At 41.6% G+C, this 14,569-nt stretch overlaps 1 protein-coding gene and 1 non-coding gene across 4 annotated transcripts in view; one reads left to right on the top strand and one right to left on the bottom strand.

The window, feature by feature from the left end:
• The window catches only part of Fbxo7 (F-box protein 7), a 28,461-nt gene extending 18,522 nt beyond the window's left edge, over nucleotides 1–9,939 (top strand). For all 3 annotated transcript variants that reach the window (XM_021173992.3, XM_029482725.2, XM_021173993.3), the window contains exons 6-9: nucleotides 4,609–4,704; nucleotides 6,034–6,210; nucleotides 8,374–8,411; nucleotides 9,331–9,939. In XM_021173992.3, the coding sequence (XP_021029651.1) occupies nucleotides 4,609–4,704; nucleotides 6,034–6,210; nucleotides 8,374–8,411; nucleotides 9,331–9,717 (698 nt within the window). In that variant the 3' untranslated portion in view covers nucleotides 9,718–9,939. The remainder of the gene's footprint in view (nucleotides 1–4,608; nucleotides 4,705–6,033; nucleotides 6,211–8,373; nucleotides 8,412–9,330) is intronic.
• Nucleotides 3,358–3,460, bottom strand: LOC115032295 (U6 spliceosomal RNA). Its single transcript, XR_003837935.2, has one exon. It is a non-coding gene; the product is annotated as a U6 spliceosomal RNA (small nuclear RNA).
• Nucleotides 9,940–14,569: the final 4,630 nt, after the last annotated feature.

Below are 14,569 nucleotides of genomic sequence, written 5' to 3' on the forward strand. Positions count from 1 at the left end.
TTATTTCACTAGGGGTTTATTATTTATCTGATCTTGACTTACCTTTGGTAAGTGGTACCTGTGGAGAAAATTGTCCATTTCTTTTAGATTTTCCAACTTGATGGAACACAGCTTTTTAAAGTATGTCCTTATAATTCTTTGGAATTCCTCAGTATCTATTATGTTCTCCTTCTTGTTTCTCATTTTATTACCTTGGCTATTCTGTCTCATTTAGTTATTTGGATAAGGGTTTGTCTGTTTTGCTGATTTTCTTAAAGAACCCTTTGGGTGTTTGCTTTTACTAGATTTTTTAGGTGAGCTGTTAAATTGTTAATATGAGATATCCAACTTTTTTTTTTAAATGAATTCTAGAAAGTGTTTACTTTCTTTTTTCATTCTGTCTTGACCCATTTTTCATTCAGTAGAGAGTTGTCCACAAGTTTGTAAGCTTTATGTTGTTTCTGTTGTTGTTATCATTAACTCGTGGTGGTCTGATTCATGGCAGGGAGTTATTTCAGTTTTCTTGTGTCTATTGAGACTTGCTTTGTGTATGAGGTAAATTTTGCAGAAAGTTCCATGAGGTGCTGAGAAGAAGGTATAATTTTTGGGTTTGGGTGAAATGTCTGTAACTGTTAGATCTATTTGGTTTATAACATTTGTTAACTCCAACATTTTTGTTTGGTTTTTGTCTAGATAAATTGTCCAGGTTTAAGTGTGGTTATTGAAGTCACTCCTTATTAGTGTGTAAGGGTCAATATATGATTTAAGCTGTAGTAGTGTTTCTTTTCACAATCTTGGCTACCTTTGTGTTTGGGCATAGATGTTAAGAACTGAAATGTCATTTTGGTGGATTTTTTTTTTTTCTTTTGTGATGAGTATATAGTGTCCTTCCCCATCTCTTTTGATTATTTTTGGTTTGAAGTGTATTTTGTTAGATATTAAAATGGCTTGTTTCTTAGGTCCATTTAGTATATTATTTTCCAACCCTTAACCTGAGGTAATATCTTTCCTTGATGTTGAAGTATTATTTCTTGGATGCAGTAGGATCAGAGATCTTGTTTTCACATCCATTCTGTTAGTCTGTGTCTTTTATTGAAGAAATTGAGACCATTGATATTGAGAGAGATCAATGACCAATGATCACTGATTTCTTTTCTTTTGTTGTTTTGTTGTTGGTGGTGGTTATATTTGTGTGTGTGTGTGTGTGTGTATGTGTGCGTGCATGTACACTTGCTTTTTTTTTAAAATTTTGCTGGTGTGAGATTTTTTTTTTTCTTCTTGTTTTCATGGGTGTAGTTAACCTTTTCAGGAGGGGAAGTTTTCCTTCTAGCACCTGTTGTAGGTTGGATTTGTATATAGATATTGTTTAAATTTGGCTGTATCATTGAGTATCTTATTTCCTCCATCTCTGGTGGTTGAAAGTTTAGCAGGGTATAGTAGTCTGAGCTGGCATCTCTGGTCTTTTAGGCACATTTATTCAGGACCTCCTGACTTTTAGAATCTCCATTGAGAAGTCAGTCATAATTCTAATAGGCCTGCCTCTATATGTTACTTGGTCTTTTTTCCTTGTAACTTTTAATATTCTTTCTTTGATCTGTATGCTTAATGTTTTCATTATTATGTGGCAAGGGGACTTTATTTTCTGGCCTAATCCACTTGGTGCTCTGTATGCTCCTACTTTTATAGACATTTCCTTCTTTGAATTCTACAATTTTATTGAAAATATTTTCTGCACTGTAGATCTGGGATTCTTCTCCTTCCTCTATTCCTGTTATTGTTAGGTTTGGTCTTTTCATAGTGTTCCAGATTTCTGGGATGTTTTGTCTTAGGAATGTTTTTTAACATTTTCTTTGAGCCATGTATCCTTGGATTCTCTCTTCTGTCTCATATTCTGTTGGTTATGCTTGCATCTTCAGTTCCTATTAGCATTCCTAAATTTTTCATTTCCAGAATTCTCTCATTTGATTTTTTTTTTAAGGTTGGAGATTTTAATCAGTCACACATACATGAAGTGTTCAAGTCCAAGGATTTTGTTTTGTTTTTGTTTTGTTTTATTTGTTTGTTTTGAACATGTCTACTCAGTTGCTGCTATTAACAGAAGTAATTGCAGACCAACAATTGAGGATAAAAGAAAAAAGTCCTCCAAAGGAATCCATAACTTTTTTTAGGTATATAGGAATCTTATGATGAATTCGTTTGTTTGTTTGTTTGTTTGTTTTCAGTTTTCAACCTCTACAGAGGCACATGCTTAGAACTTGGGCTCCTTCCTTGTAGACATTCTTCTGCAGATGATAAAAAGTGCAGCACAACAGACAAAACTGTGGAGCATTTCCTGTTCAGATTTCTATAAAATTTACATTTCTTATGTTCTGCTGCTTGATCACTATCAAACAGGTCACATGGGTAACGCTTTAATATTTTAAACTTTCTCTGATTTATTTAACTGGGTTTCATTAGTTATATTTATTTAGAAGAAGAAACTCAAAATTGATTTCAATCAAGAATTCTGTTTAATTTCTAGCAAAAAATTATAACTTAAGACAAATATTCTCTTTTTTAGGAGAATATATATTCTTTTTAAAATTTATTTAGGGTTGTATCTTTTTCCTTTGGCTTCTGCTGACTTATATGAGACATTAGTAAATAAGGAGGTCCAGGACAGGAAGAGGAATCCAGAGCCCCAAAGGAGGTATAAAGTTTATAGCACTAACCCTACAGAGGTGAGAACATCAGTAGAAAGGGAACACAAGTCAAGAGTGCCTTTCTAGACATCAAAGTGGATTAGCAGCCAAGTATCAGAACCAATAGCAACACCTGGGAAAGACAATTGTGGGCAGTTGTGCTTCAGAAATAGGAAGATGGAGATCTACTCCAGATCCATCTGCAAAGCACAAGTGCAGCAGTCACCGTGGCTTCCCACCATGCCCCTTTGCATCTCCTTGAATAGTCACATACCTGTGACACCTAGGACTAAATCTTATTTTTTTTATTAGGTATTTATTTCATTTATACTTCCAATGCTATCCCAAAAGTCCCCCACCCACTCCCACCTCTTGGCCCTGGCGTTCCCCTATACTGTGGCACATAAAGTCTGCACGACCAATAGGCCTCTCTTCCCATTGATGACCGACTAGGTCATCTTCTGATTCATATGCAGCTAGAGACACGAGCTCCGGGGGGGTTGGGGGGTACTGGTTAGTTCATATTGTTGTTCCACCTATAGGGTTGCAGACCCCTTAAGCTCCTTGGATACTTTCTCTAGCTCCTCCATTGGGGGCCCTGTGATCCATCCAATAGCTGACTGTGAGCATCCACTTCTGTGTTTGCTAGGCCCCGGCATAGTCTCACAAGAGACAGCTATATCTGGGTCCTTTCAGCAAAATCTTGCTAGTGTATGCAATGGTGTCATCCTTGCGCAGGGGCCATGCTAATCTTCTCTGTATCATTCCAATTTTAGTATATGTGCTGCCGAAGTGAGCACTCATTTGATATTCTTTATTGCTTCTAATTCTTCTTTCTAGTCTTGAGCAGTTTTACTCCTTTCCTTCCACTGTCTGCGTTGTCTTAGATTTCCTCGGGGAAATTATTTATTTCCTCCAGTTGTTTGTTTGCTTTCTCTTGAATTTGTTTAAAGGATTTATTCATTTTGTCTTAAAGGACCTCTGTATATTTGGTTTTAAGGTCGTTTTCTCATCCTTCGGCTATGTTGGAGTAATCAGGGTCTTCTGTGGTAGAATAGTTGGGCTCTGGTGGAGACAGACTTCATTCACTGTTCATTTCATTTTATAGCTTGTAATCCATCATCCAGGGAAGTGAGGGTAGGAACTCAAGGCTGTAACCTGGAGGCAAGAACTGATGCAGAGCCCAGAGAGGAATGCTGCTTTCTTGCTTGTCCCATAGTTTCAGCCCCAGGGGTGACACTACCCATAGTGAGCTGGGCCCCATGTCAATCAAGAAAATACACCACAGGCCAGTCTGATGGGGGCATTTTCTCAGTCGGGGTTCCCTTTTCTAAACTTACTGTGGCTTACGTTAAGTTGGCATTAAACCAGCACAGATGGCTATTCTGTGATTGTGGATACTTTAAACATGAGTATTTTGGATCAGGCACAGTTCGGTTTGTATCCTTCTGGCCCCATCACTCCTGGGACTGAGGATAGACTCTACCAGGTTTTTAGAAAGGGTGAAGTGGTACAGTTTCTCTTGGAGGAAACTGCTGACGTGAGAGACCCGGAGAGCTGCCTGGCACTGCTTTGATACATGTTTGTTGTGTAATAGGTGCTGTCCCTTTCTTGGGCTTCATGCTGCATTTCTACACTAATAGTGCCCAGAACGGACTGTTAGCTAGTTGGTAAATCTTGGTAGTGTGTACAGATGCCCTTTTCTCTGAAGCTTCTCAGCTGTATTTGAGTTTATTTCTTCTTAGTGGGACATTAATTTTTGCACCTGAGACTGACTTTTGTCAGTCATGCACTGCGCCTCCTCTTTTAAGGATTTCAGTTTCCCATCCTGTGTAGGAGCTACTCATGAATATTTAACACTTGGATTTTGTTTGGCAGAATTGGAAGACAGATGCCACTCCAGGTTTTTCTATTTGGTTTTGACTTCTACTTTGTAAAAACACTCTAGGGGAAAGCGCAGCCAAAGTGTACAAAGATCTTAAGAAGCTCTCTCGTCTCTTCAAAGACCAGCTGGTGTACCCTCTTCTGGCTTTCACACGGCAAGGTGAGGAGATAGGGTAAACTGTTACTGTTGAGTGACTGAAAGAGTGGCCAGAGCGCAGTGTTCCCATTAACGCAGAGATCTGACTTGTCTTTCTCCCTTCTACTGAAAATCTGCTTTTAAGTCCCTGCACTATGTATTCCCAGGCTTTGCCTTGCATTGTGATCCTCCTGGCTCAGCTTCCCTGCCACACCTGTTTCCATGGCAGTGTTTGCACTGTACCTTAGTGGCTGACATGGTTTCTTTTCAGTGTAAGGTTGTGACTTGAAGGTAAAGAATGTGTCTTAATCAGTTTTGTATCTCACTTTCTGGCCCATAATAGGCCAGATCAGTAAATAAAAGTATATATATATATATATATAGCATGTAAAATGAGTGTTCTTCCTTAAAGTTTTTTATTATATTTATTTGTGTGTGAGTGAGTGTGTGAATGTATACATGTATGTGAACATGTGTTCACATATGCATTTGGGTCACTATGCAGGACACTTGTATGGAGGTCAGAGGACAACTTGTAAGAATTGGTTCTTTTTTGCATTATATGATCCCAGAGAATTGAGCTCAGGTCAGCCTGAATGGCAGGCACCTTTATCTATTAAGTCATAACTGGATCTTTTTTTTTTTTTTTAAAGCATCTTAAAAATTGAAAGAAAAACCCACACAATTATGTGTATGAGTAATTTGCTTGTAGATATGTGTGTTCCCTGTGTGCTTGCAGCACTGGCAGAGATCAGGAGAGGCCAGGTGGAGTTGCAGATGGTGGTGATGCACATGTGGTGCAGGGAAACAAGCCTGCATGCTCTGCAAGAGCAGCAGTGGTGCTCCTGACGGCTGCGCCTTCTCTCCAGCTTTACTGCCTTCAGTGCTTGGAAGCAACGTTTATTGGGCACTAGATATCTTTACATTGGTGATGTTAAATATTAGTAACTTTGAACTAGATTTTATTATGGTTATCTTATATGGTGAGATTGTTATTCAGCAAGCTTCATATTTTTCAGAAGACCTTTTATAAGTCAGCTTTCTCCCCTGTGTGTCATAGTGAGGCACTTATTTCTAGTCATGTGCGTGTGCATGTGGGTTTGCTTTGGCGGAGTGACCTGCATAAGGAGCTTCCGTGTCAGAGCCCAGCCACGTGCCGGTTCTCAGAAGAGTCCGTGCTGAAGTCCAGTGTGTTGCCCAGAGTGAGTTAAGTGAAGCGTGATGGTAGTGGGTGAAAGTACAGTCACAGAGACAGCCATGGTCCAGCCCTGTCACCTTTCAGAGAGCAGTGGTGACAGCTTTTGGTGCTGTTCTTCCTTACTCAGTAACTCCTGGTGCTCCTTTTCCCTCTAGTACTGAACCTTCCAGATGTGTTTGGGCTGGTTGTCCTTCCACTGGAGCTGAAACTACGCATCTTCCGACTTTTGGACGTTCATTCTGTCCTGGCCCTGTCTGCAGTCTGTCATGACCTCCTCATTGCCTCAAATGACCCACTGCTGTGGAGGTGTTTGTATCTGCGGGATTTTCGAGGTGATTGACATAATGACATGTTGATGGGAGAAAAAAAGGCTCTTTGTCATGGTTGCCATGGTGTTACTCAGCTGGCTAAAATTTTAAGTATACTTTTGTATGTTTTTTTTCCTTTACTGTTTTGGTCTGCAGCTTGTTTTGTTTTTCTTTTTTTTTTAATTTTTATTTAATCTTTTCTTTTTACACTTCAGATTTTATCTCCCTCCCAGTCCACCCTCTGACTGTTCCACATCCCATAATAATCTCCTCTCACCCCTCCTCCACAAGGATGTCCCTGTCCCCCAGTCTGCAGCTTGCTAAGGAGTAGCTTTTGAGTAAAGAAGCTCTAGGTTTTCTGATGCTGGCCTGTGCCACAAACACCATCTGTGTACTTTTTTTTTGGTCATATTTTCTGCAATACAACCCTTTAGTTGCAATAAACTATTATGTCAGGATATAAAATAGAAGACCAGCGAGCATTTTCTGTCTCTGACTTAAATGAACTGCACTGCTACCCACTGCCTTGGGACTAGTGTCACCCTCAGTGTGCTGCTTGTGGTGGTCACAGTGGTGACTGGTGGTCACTACAGCAGTGATGAGATGCTAGACCTTGTGTACCACGATTTCCAGATCAAGGCCAGAAGAGCCTGGCTGTGAGCTTTTCTTTGCTAGTACTGACGTCTGGTATCTTTGAAGCTGGTGTTTTCAACTGTAGGGTGGGTCATGAAATTGACTTGATGGATCCGTTTATAAAACAGGCAGAGAGCAACACAACTATAGTAGAAATAAGAGTGTGTGGTCTCAAGTAGGTACTTACTGTGCTGAACATACTTTCTGTGTGTTTCATGTCAAAAACATTGTAATGAAAATGTGCATATACTGTTAGTTAACGTACTACTTTGGCTATGGAAATCTGTCAGATAGGCCCCCTTTTAGTAGAATATCATGGAGTCAGTCATGTAGTCTTAAAATTGGGTGGTGACCTTGATCCTTGCTTTTTGTCCTTACATCCCAAACTTAAGGTGTTACTTTGTGACAGTAGGTAACAAGTGTGATACAAAAAGAAAATCATAGTTGGAAAGAAAAGACAGGGCTGGAGATGTGGCTCAGATAGTAGAGTGGTTGCCTAGCATATATGGAGCCTGGGTTCCATCTCCAGCCTTGCATAAACCAGGAATGGTGTATGCCTGTATTCCCAGCATGTGGGAGGCTGAGGCAGGAAGGTTGCTGTAAGTTAGTCTCAAGTTAGTCTGTGTTCCCAGGAAAACTTTATCTTACAGACAAGTAACTAAAAAAAAAGACATTGTGATCAACATACATGGAACAACTGACAAGAAAAGGCGGGCTATAGTATAAAATCATACAAGGGGAGCAAATGCCCCCTCCTCTGTGCATTTAAATGCCTTTGGTCTGGTTCATTTCGAATAGTGGATCACAGCTCCTTAGTCAGCTGTTTTGTGTAAAAGTTGTATGGGGCTAGAACAGTGGTTCTCAGCCTTCCTAATCCTCAATCCTCATGTTCTGGTGACCCCACCACCATAAAATTATTTTTGTTGCTACTTCATAACTGTCATTGTGCTACAGTTGTGAATCATAATATATTTGTGTTTTCTGATGATGGTCTTAGGGGACCCCTGTGAAAGGGTTGTTCAGCTCCCTAAGGGGTCATGACCTACAGGCTGAGGACTACTGGGCTAGAGTTTTCATTAACTTCAAGGCTAGTTAATAACTTGTAGAGAAGGCTTGGCCAGCTTTTCCCTCAGTTATTAGATTTGAAGTTGATTAAATTTTTTCCTCATTTCATTTGTGTGCTCATACTCTTTGGTGGTCAGGAAATATGTAACCTACCTAGAAAAGAAAGTCTGCTCAGTTTGATTTCAGGAATGAATGTGGGCTGTAATCCAGTTAGTTAGAGATGCTGTTGGCCAGGTTAGTGTAACTCAAGACACAGCTTAGAAGCAGCTGGCACACCTTCATGAGCCTGGGGCAGAAGGCACATGCTGTCCCACAGTGTCCTGAGGGTCATTGCTTACCATTAGCAGTACACATAGCAGTGAAGAGCACTTGACTCACTGTAGAAATAATGATGTGCAGTGGGTGCGGACAGACGCCCATGTCTGCACTGTTTGATATTGGACGCATGAAGTGGTTTGTAATAATTTCTATTTTGTTTTACTTTCTCAGATGGTACTGTCAGAGGTCCTGATACAGATTGGAAAGAAGTAGGTACTTTTAAATATGAAGACTAATGCTTTGTGACTCAGATAAGTAGTGAGTCAAGATTGAAAGGTTCCTTTTACTTTTAGAGTGATATGATAAAGTCAATTAAAATTAAATTTATTGTTAAATATTGGTAATGAAAATGTCTTTAATTTTAGGCTTAGTCCTTGCTTTCAAAGAAAAGTCAATACATTTTTCATTGAAGTATAACAAGGTGGTTTTTTTTTTTTTCCCCACAAAAATCTTATTGTGTTTGGGTAATCTAATACCATTCTACATTGTGAAAAGAATAAGATACATGGTTTTATTTGCAGAATGTGACTATAAAAATCACTGATAGGCCTGAGGAAAACTCTTTGGGTTGAAGGACTCAAGAAAAAAATAACTGAATGAAAGCCCTCAGCTGCTTGCAGAATGTACAGTATTGTTCTTTAGTCTATGTTCTGCCCTTTAAATGGCCACTTATGCATGCTTTAAATTGCAATCTACTAGGGATGAAAAACAAGAAGGTGCCTGTTGTACCTGAATATTATTTATAACATGATGTTTTCAACAAACCCTTAAATTGCATGCCCAGAAAGGCTCAGCTAAGCCTGTGTTAGCCATGGAATGCTAGATTTTTTTCTTAAAAATATATGCCACTGAGTTTTCCTGTTTTGGGCTTATTGATACCTCAGATTAGACAGTCACTGTGCAGCAAAGTAAAGATCAGAGCTCACTGCATCTGGAGTCCAGGCTCTCCATGTGGTAGAAGCTGGCAACCGTTCTATCATGTGTCTGCCGTGTTTGCATAGAGTGTGAGAAAGAGAAATGCAGATGACTTTATGCAGTGACATAGCTTAGAGCTTGGGATGACCTCCACTGCTCACCATATCTTGTGTCTCTCCCCTCCCGCCCCCCCCCCCCCGGTTTTTTCTACAGTTGTATAGAAAGAAGCACATACAAAGAAAAGAGGCTCAGAGGATGCGGCATGCAATGTTCCTACCATCAGCCCACCCTATCCCATTTTGTCCCATTCCCGTCTACCCCAGGGCCTACCTTCCCACCTCGCTGCTTCCTCCAGGAATCATTGGTGGTGAATATGATGAGAGGCCGATACTGCCTAGTGTTGGAGACCCAGTCACCTCACTCATCCCAAGGCCTGGGGAGCTTCCTGGCCAGTTCCACCCACTCAGACCACGTTTTGATCCTGTTGACCCACTTCCAGGACCTCACTCCCTCTTGCCAGGAAGAGCTATCCCCAACAACAGATTTCCCTTCAGACCCGGCAGGGGTAGGTCAACTGACAGCCGGCTGCCATTCCTGTGACCAATTTGGAGACTTTATGGAAACTGGATGCTGTTTCCTTGGATGCTGATCTCTGCTGTTGGTTTCTGGTTCTGTGGGCACCAAGGACAAGGTTGCTCAAAGAGGGGTCAGCTTGGGAATAGGCAACTGCTGGTCTCTCCACTCTGGATTCACCTCTGGGATGGAGATTGTGGTATTGATAATGTTTTGTGTTATATTAATAAAAGTAAAAATTGTATGGCAGACTTGACTTTTGTTAAGGATGTATTTAGTAGGAAAACATTAGTCACACCATGAATTTGTGTATTTGAAAATTATCAGGATGCTTCTCAGTGTGAAGGGTGGTTGATTATAGGAAGTGTGTTTTTATCGTTGGTGCTCAGTCGGGTGAAAGCTCACCTTACAGCATGATACAAGTGGAACTAGTGCGCTTGAACTCAGTGAGCCCAACCCTTTCCTTAGCAGCTTTCTGGGTTCTGTGAGGAACTTCAAGGGTTCCGAAGACCACTGGGTTGACAGACACATCACCACCTAAGCTTCCCCCTTCTGTTTTGGTATCAGAGACAGTCTTAACAGCAACGTCCTTTATGTGCTTGTTCAAGGACAGCCCCCTCTTGCTAGGAGATTATGATTTTTAGACTTAAAATACTCAAAATTCAACATTTATTTATTCTACAACAAGAAAAAGCCCAAACACTTAATACAAATAACTATAGGAACATGCTGTAGTGACACATTTAAATTGGAACTGCTGCACAGGAATAAAATGCTATTAGCATCTGCAGAAAATAGGAATAGTGCCAATGTCTTCCTGTTTTTAAAAACCTGTTTGCATATTAGGAAATGGCTTGGAATATGTGCTGCAGGGATATTTTGAGTCCTCTATGCGAGTGAGACTTTGCTACATGTGTTTTGAGTCTTTGCATCACAGTGAAGAAAATTCTGTTTGATATTCTAGAGGCCAGAGGTGATGTGACCTTTAACATTATGTTTCTATGATCTACAGGACAGTCTTAATGTCCACTGAATGCCATAGGCTTCATTTGAGTGTGGCTAAAGGGGTCACCCTGAAGTTTTGATTGATCTAGAGTCTATTTCAGAACATGTTTTTGTGGCTGAATGTTAGGTTGCCCCATGTAGTATGTGTGTATGTGTACATGTGTGTTTGTGTGTGTGTGTGTGTGTGTGTGGCTGAATGTTAGCATGGGAAGCAGTGATGACCAGAGCACCAAATACAAGTTTTCAGAATATAAGTCATTTCCAAATGGGCCCTGGGAGGTTCTGATGGTGCTGGTGTCAGCCTCACTGGGCTTAACTGGCAGATGTTGCAAGTCTTGAGTTTAAGATAATTGGCAGAGTGCTCTAAACCTAAACTTAGGTACCTCTCAAAAATTTTTATTAGAGTCCTCAAAACATTTCCTCTTGACTAGCAGTTAATTTTATATTGAGAAGCTTTGAACGTCTCGCACGCATCCTTGTCATTGGGCTTTGGAGCTTTACGTATTGCTGATACTGAGTGAGATCATGGCTTGGCAGTAGCTTGTTCACTGCATGGCTTTGTTGATGTCATCTCCATGCACTGTAACGGGAGCAGGACAGCCTAGAAGCCCATGGTAAGTGCTTGAGAATGGTGCAGCCCCAGTGCATTGGCCTCACATCTTTCTCGGCCCCTAAGTTCTCCAGTCGTCACTTTTTAGTAATAGGATCTTGATTCTCCTTCCCTTGCCACTGTAAGTGGAAAATGCCCATTTGTCATGGCTGGTAATAATTGAGTCTTGGGAAGAACCCTTTCCAACTTGTGACTCCCTGTGTAAAAATCCTGAATTCTGTAGCTCTTTTTTCCTAGTTCCTCTCAGTTGCTGAGGCCATACATATCTCTGTAATTCTTAACTGGCAGAGTTGGATATTCCTTCTCCTTCTTCTGTTCAGAGTTGGTTCCAAGGTCTGTTTTCTTCCTATCTGCCTATTTGAGCCTTGGAGAAGAGCTAGATAGGTGCTCTGCTGTGCTCTAGTGCTGGCGGCGTTTTGTAAATTCTTGTATGGATAAGGGTATTGCAGTATGCTAGGCAAGTCTCCACCTCTCTTTATGTTCCCAGGGTTGAGATTCTAAGTGCTCACCGTCCTGCCCGGCTTTTCAGCATGGCTTCTGAGAATCAAATGCAGGTCCTTGTGCTTGTACTGCAAACACTGACCGATCTATCGAGACCCTAAAGATTTGATTTGATATGACTTCTTTTCTTCTCTATTGGAAATCCCATGCGAGTTGTTAACCCTTGTTTTTCTGATACTCCACAGTAAAAGGAAATGTTGGGTATGAAAAGTGTTTAACTTCTCAAGACTTGATGACCACCTCTGGGTGTTTTTGCTTTCTTCTCTAGGTCTACCAGTTAGATCTGCATAGGAAGCCTGGGTGTGGGAACACAAAAGAGGTTCTGCGTCTTTTATGCTCCTAAATAGACGAGTTTGGCTTGCTTGTCACCCAGCCTTCCCATTTGTCTTCAATCAAGCCCAAAGTGCTGCCTCCTATTAAAGTCTAAACATTAAACAGTTTAATCAGCTACTGTGGTTTAGGACAGCATCTGCCACCAGGTTAATTCTATCAGCTGACTTGGCTCTGGGATAAGAAGCCTAGAGATGCATGTGCAAGCTCTCTTGAAGGGAATGGACTGGTCCTGGTGATAGTTATGTTACCCCTTGTACGTACTTGCAAGGCTGGCTTAACCGGTGCCTGTGACTAACCTGCAGCCGTTCACCACTTCTCAAGACACTAAATGAACCACCAAGCCGTTTTATGAGGCAGAAGAGAAGGGCCTGCTGCTGGGAGCTGGTCCTCACGCATGGCCCTGGGGCCTTGTTTACAAAGCCGCGCTACATTTGATCAGTATAGTCTGTGAGGCTCTCCTGTAGAAGGCCGCTTCCTTTCCTGGGTCTGGTAGTGGTTTTGTTTTGTTGTTGGTTTTTTTTTTCTATTTTCTCTTTTTACTTATATTTCTGTTTAATTCCAGGTGAGTTCCTCAATTTAGGAAACCATCCATTTTCCAATCTTAATCTGTCACATACATGTCATTATTTTCCTAATTTTCTAGGAGAGTAACCTAAAGAGAGTCCTGAGTACCTAACAGACACTGAGCAGCTGCTCCAAGCTCCTGTGCCAGCCCCCAGGTGCCCAGCCAGCTCGCACCCCTGGTGCTGTTGTGCCAGCCCCCAGGTGCTCAGCCAGCTCACCTCCCTGGTGCTGCTTTTATGGATATTCACATGAGAACTTCCTGGAGGCAGTGGCGATTCCATTACATGGAGTTTTCAGTTGATTTTCTTTTAAAGTTATACTGAAGAACTGCCACATCTGATACTTGAGGAATAGACTAAGTGCATGCTACAGTGGACGCAGCAGCCCAGAAGCCTTGGGGAAAGAGAAATGGTGTGGGCATTCTGTACCTTGAAAGTTGATTTGCCACCAGCCAAAGTCCATGCAGCATCATCTAATCATGGGACAGGTCTGGAGGAAGTGTGCTGTGGCTGTTTTGAGGTGTCTTTTGGGGTCGTGTTTGGAAGTCCCTGGTCATTGTGTACAAATTGAATAGGTCTTTGTTGTGTCTCGGCTTCATTAGGTCAGCTTGGAAGGAAAATGCTATTGTTTGGGTCAAAATTGTAAAAGAGCAGAACCCAATAAATAAAACCTTTAAGATTCTATTTACAATGGCCCTACCCTGTTCCTTTTGCCCTTTTCTACCTCTAAATGTCACAGTTACTGAGGGTTAACGACATGTACTAGGCTGTGGGAAAAACAGTCCATTGGAGAGAGATGTGGGCTCCATTGGACAGACATGTATCTATATTCTTGGCTTCTGTTTTCATTCTCAGGCCAGTTGGAAATTAGATAAAAGTGCTGGCTACAGTTTAGTGTTGCATCATGGATGTAGACATACTTGCATGGTTGTAAAAATCAGGATGCCTGGCCTGGTTTAGATTTTGAAAGGCATTTGTGTTACTGTAGTTGAGATCCTGGAGGGATGTCATTGATTGCTGAGATATTTTAAAGGGCAGACTATGAGAGTATTTTGGCCACATGGTCATTTATGGAGCCACTGGTTTTGCCTGTCAAAGGAGCGGGTCCTTAGCAAGACTGGTGATTGACATATATTCCTCCCAGCCGGGCTTCAGAATGCAGCCCAGTCTCAGCGGGCTGATCCAACTGCAGGCTCTGAGTTCTCTAACTACAAGTTCACAGTGCTGTGCTGTAAAGCAAAGTTTTCTGGGCATTTATAAGTAGTTATGTCCAGGGCCATGGCCTACATTTTGAGAAACTTCCTGCTGTTGGTTTTTACTCCACTGTGTGTCAGGAGCTGTTTTATCATTTAGACAAGGTTAAGAGTGCTGTAGAGTGATGGCTGCCACCTATGTTCCCTGTGTTCTTAGTCACTCAAAGCGTGGCTTTCTGTGATGCCTCTCACCCTTGTTCAGAATGCAAAGTTCTCCTGTCTGCCTGTCTGTCTGTCCGTCCATTGTCTGCCTGCCTGCCTGTCTGTTTGTGTCTGCCTGCCGGCCTGTCTGTCTCTGTTTTTAATCTCTGTGTCTGTCAGTATATGTGTGTGTGTGTGTGTGTGTGTGCATGGGAGTGCGCTTCAGGAGCATCTTCAACTGTCATTGTCAGGAGCTTCTGTGCAGCTGGTGTTCTGATTTTCCTCCACACATGCCCCATGAGCAAGGCCTGGCTTCTCAGGGTCTGGTGGGGAAGCAGACTGTCACTGAAGCAAATATCAGGAACTAGAAAGAGTTACCGTTCGAAATGAGGTAATGGGGCTTTAGGATGTTACATCCTAATGTACTCATTCAGGTCATTAGCCAGGCATTAGCATCCACATCCTCTTCTGTG

This window comes from Mus caroli, unplaced genomic scaffold (genome assembly GCF_978045245.1).
Source record: "Mus caroli unplaced genomic scaffold, Mus_caroli_1 scaffold_9, whole genome shotgun sequence".
Taxonomy (NCBI): domain Eukaryota; kingdom Metazoa; phylum Chordata; class Mammalia; order Rodentia; family Muridae; genus Mus; species Mus caroli.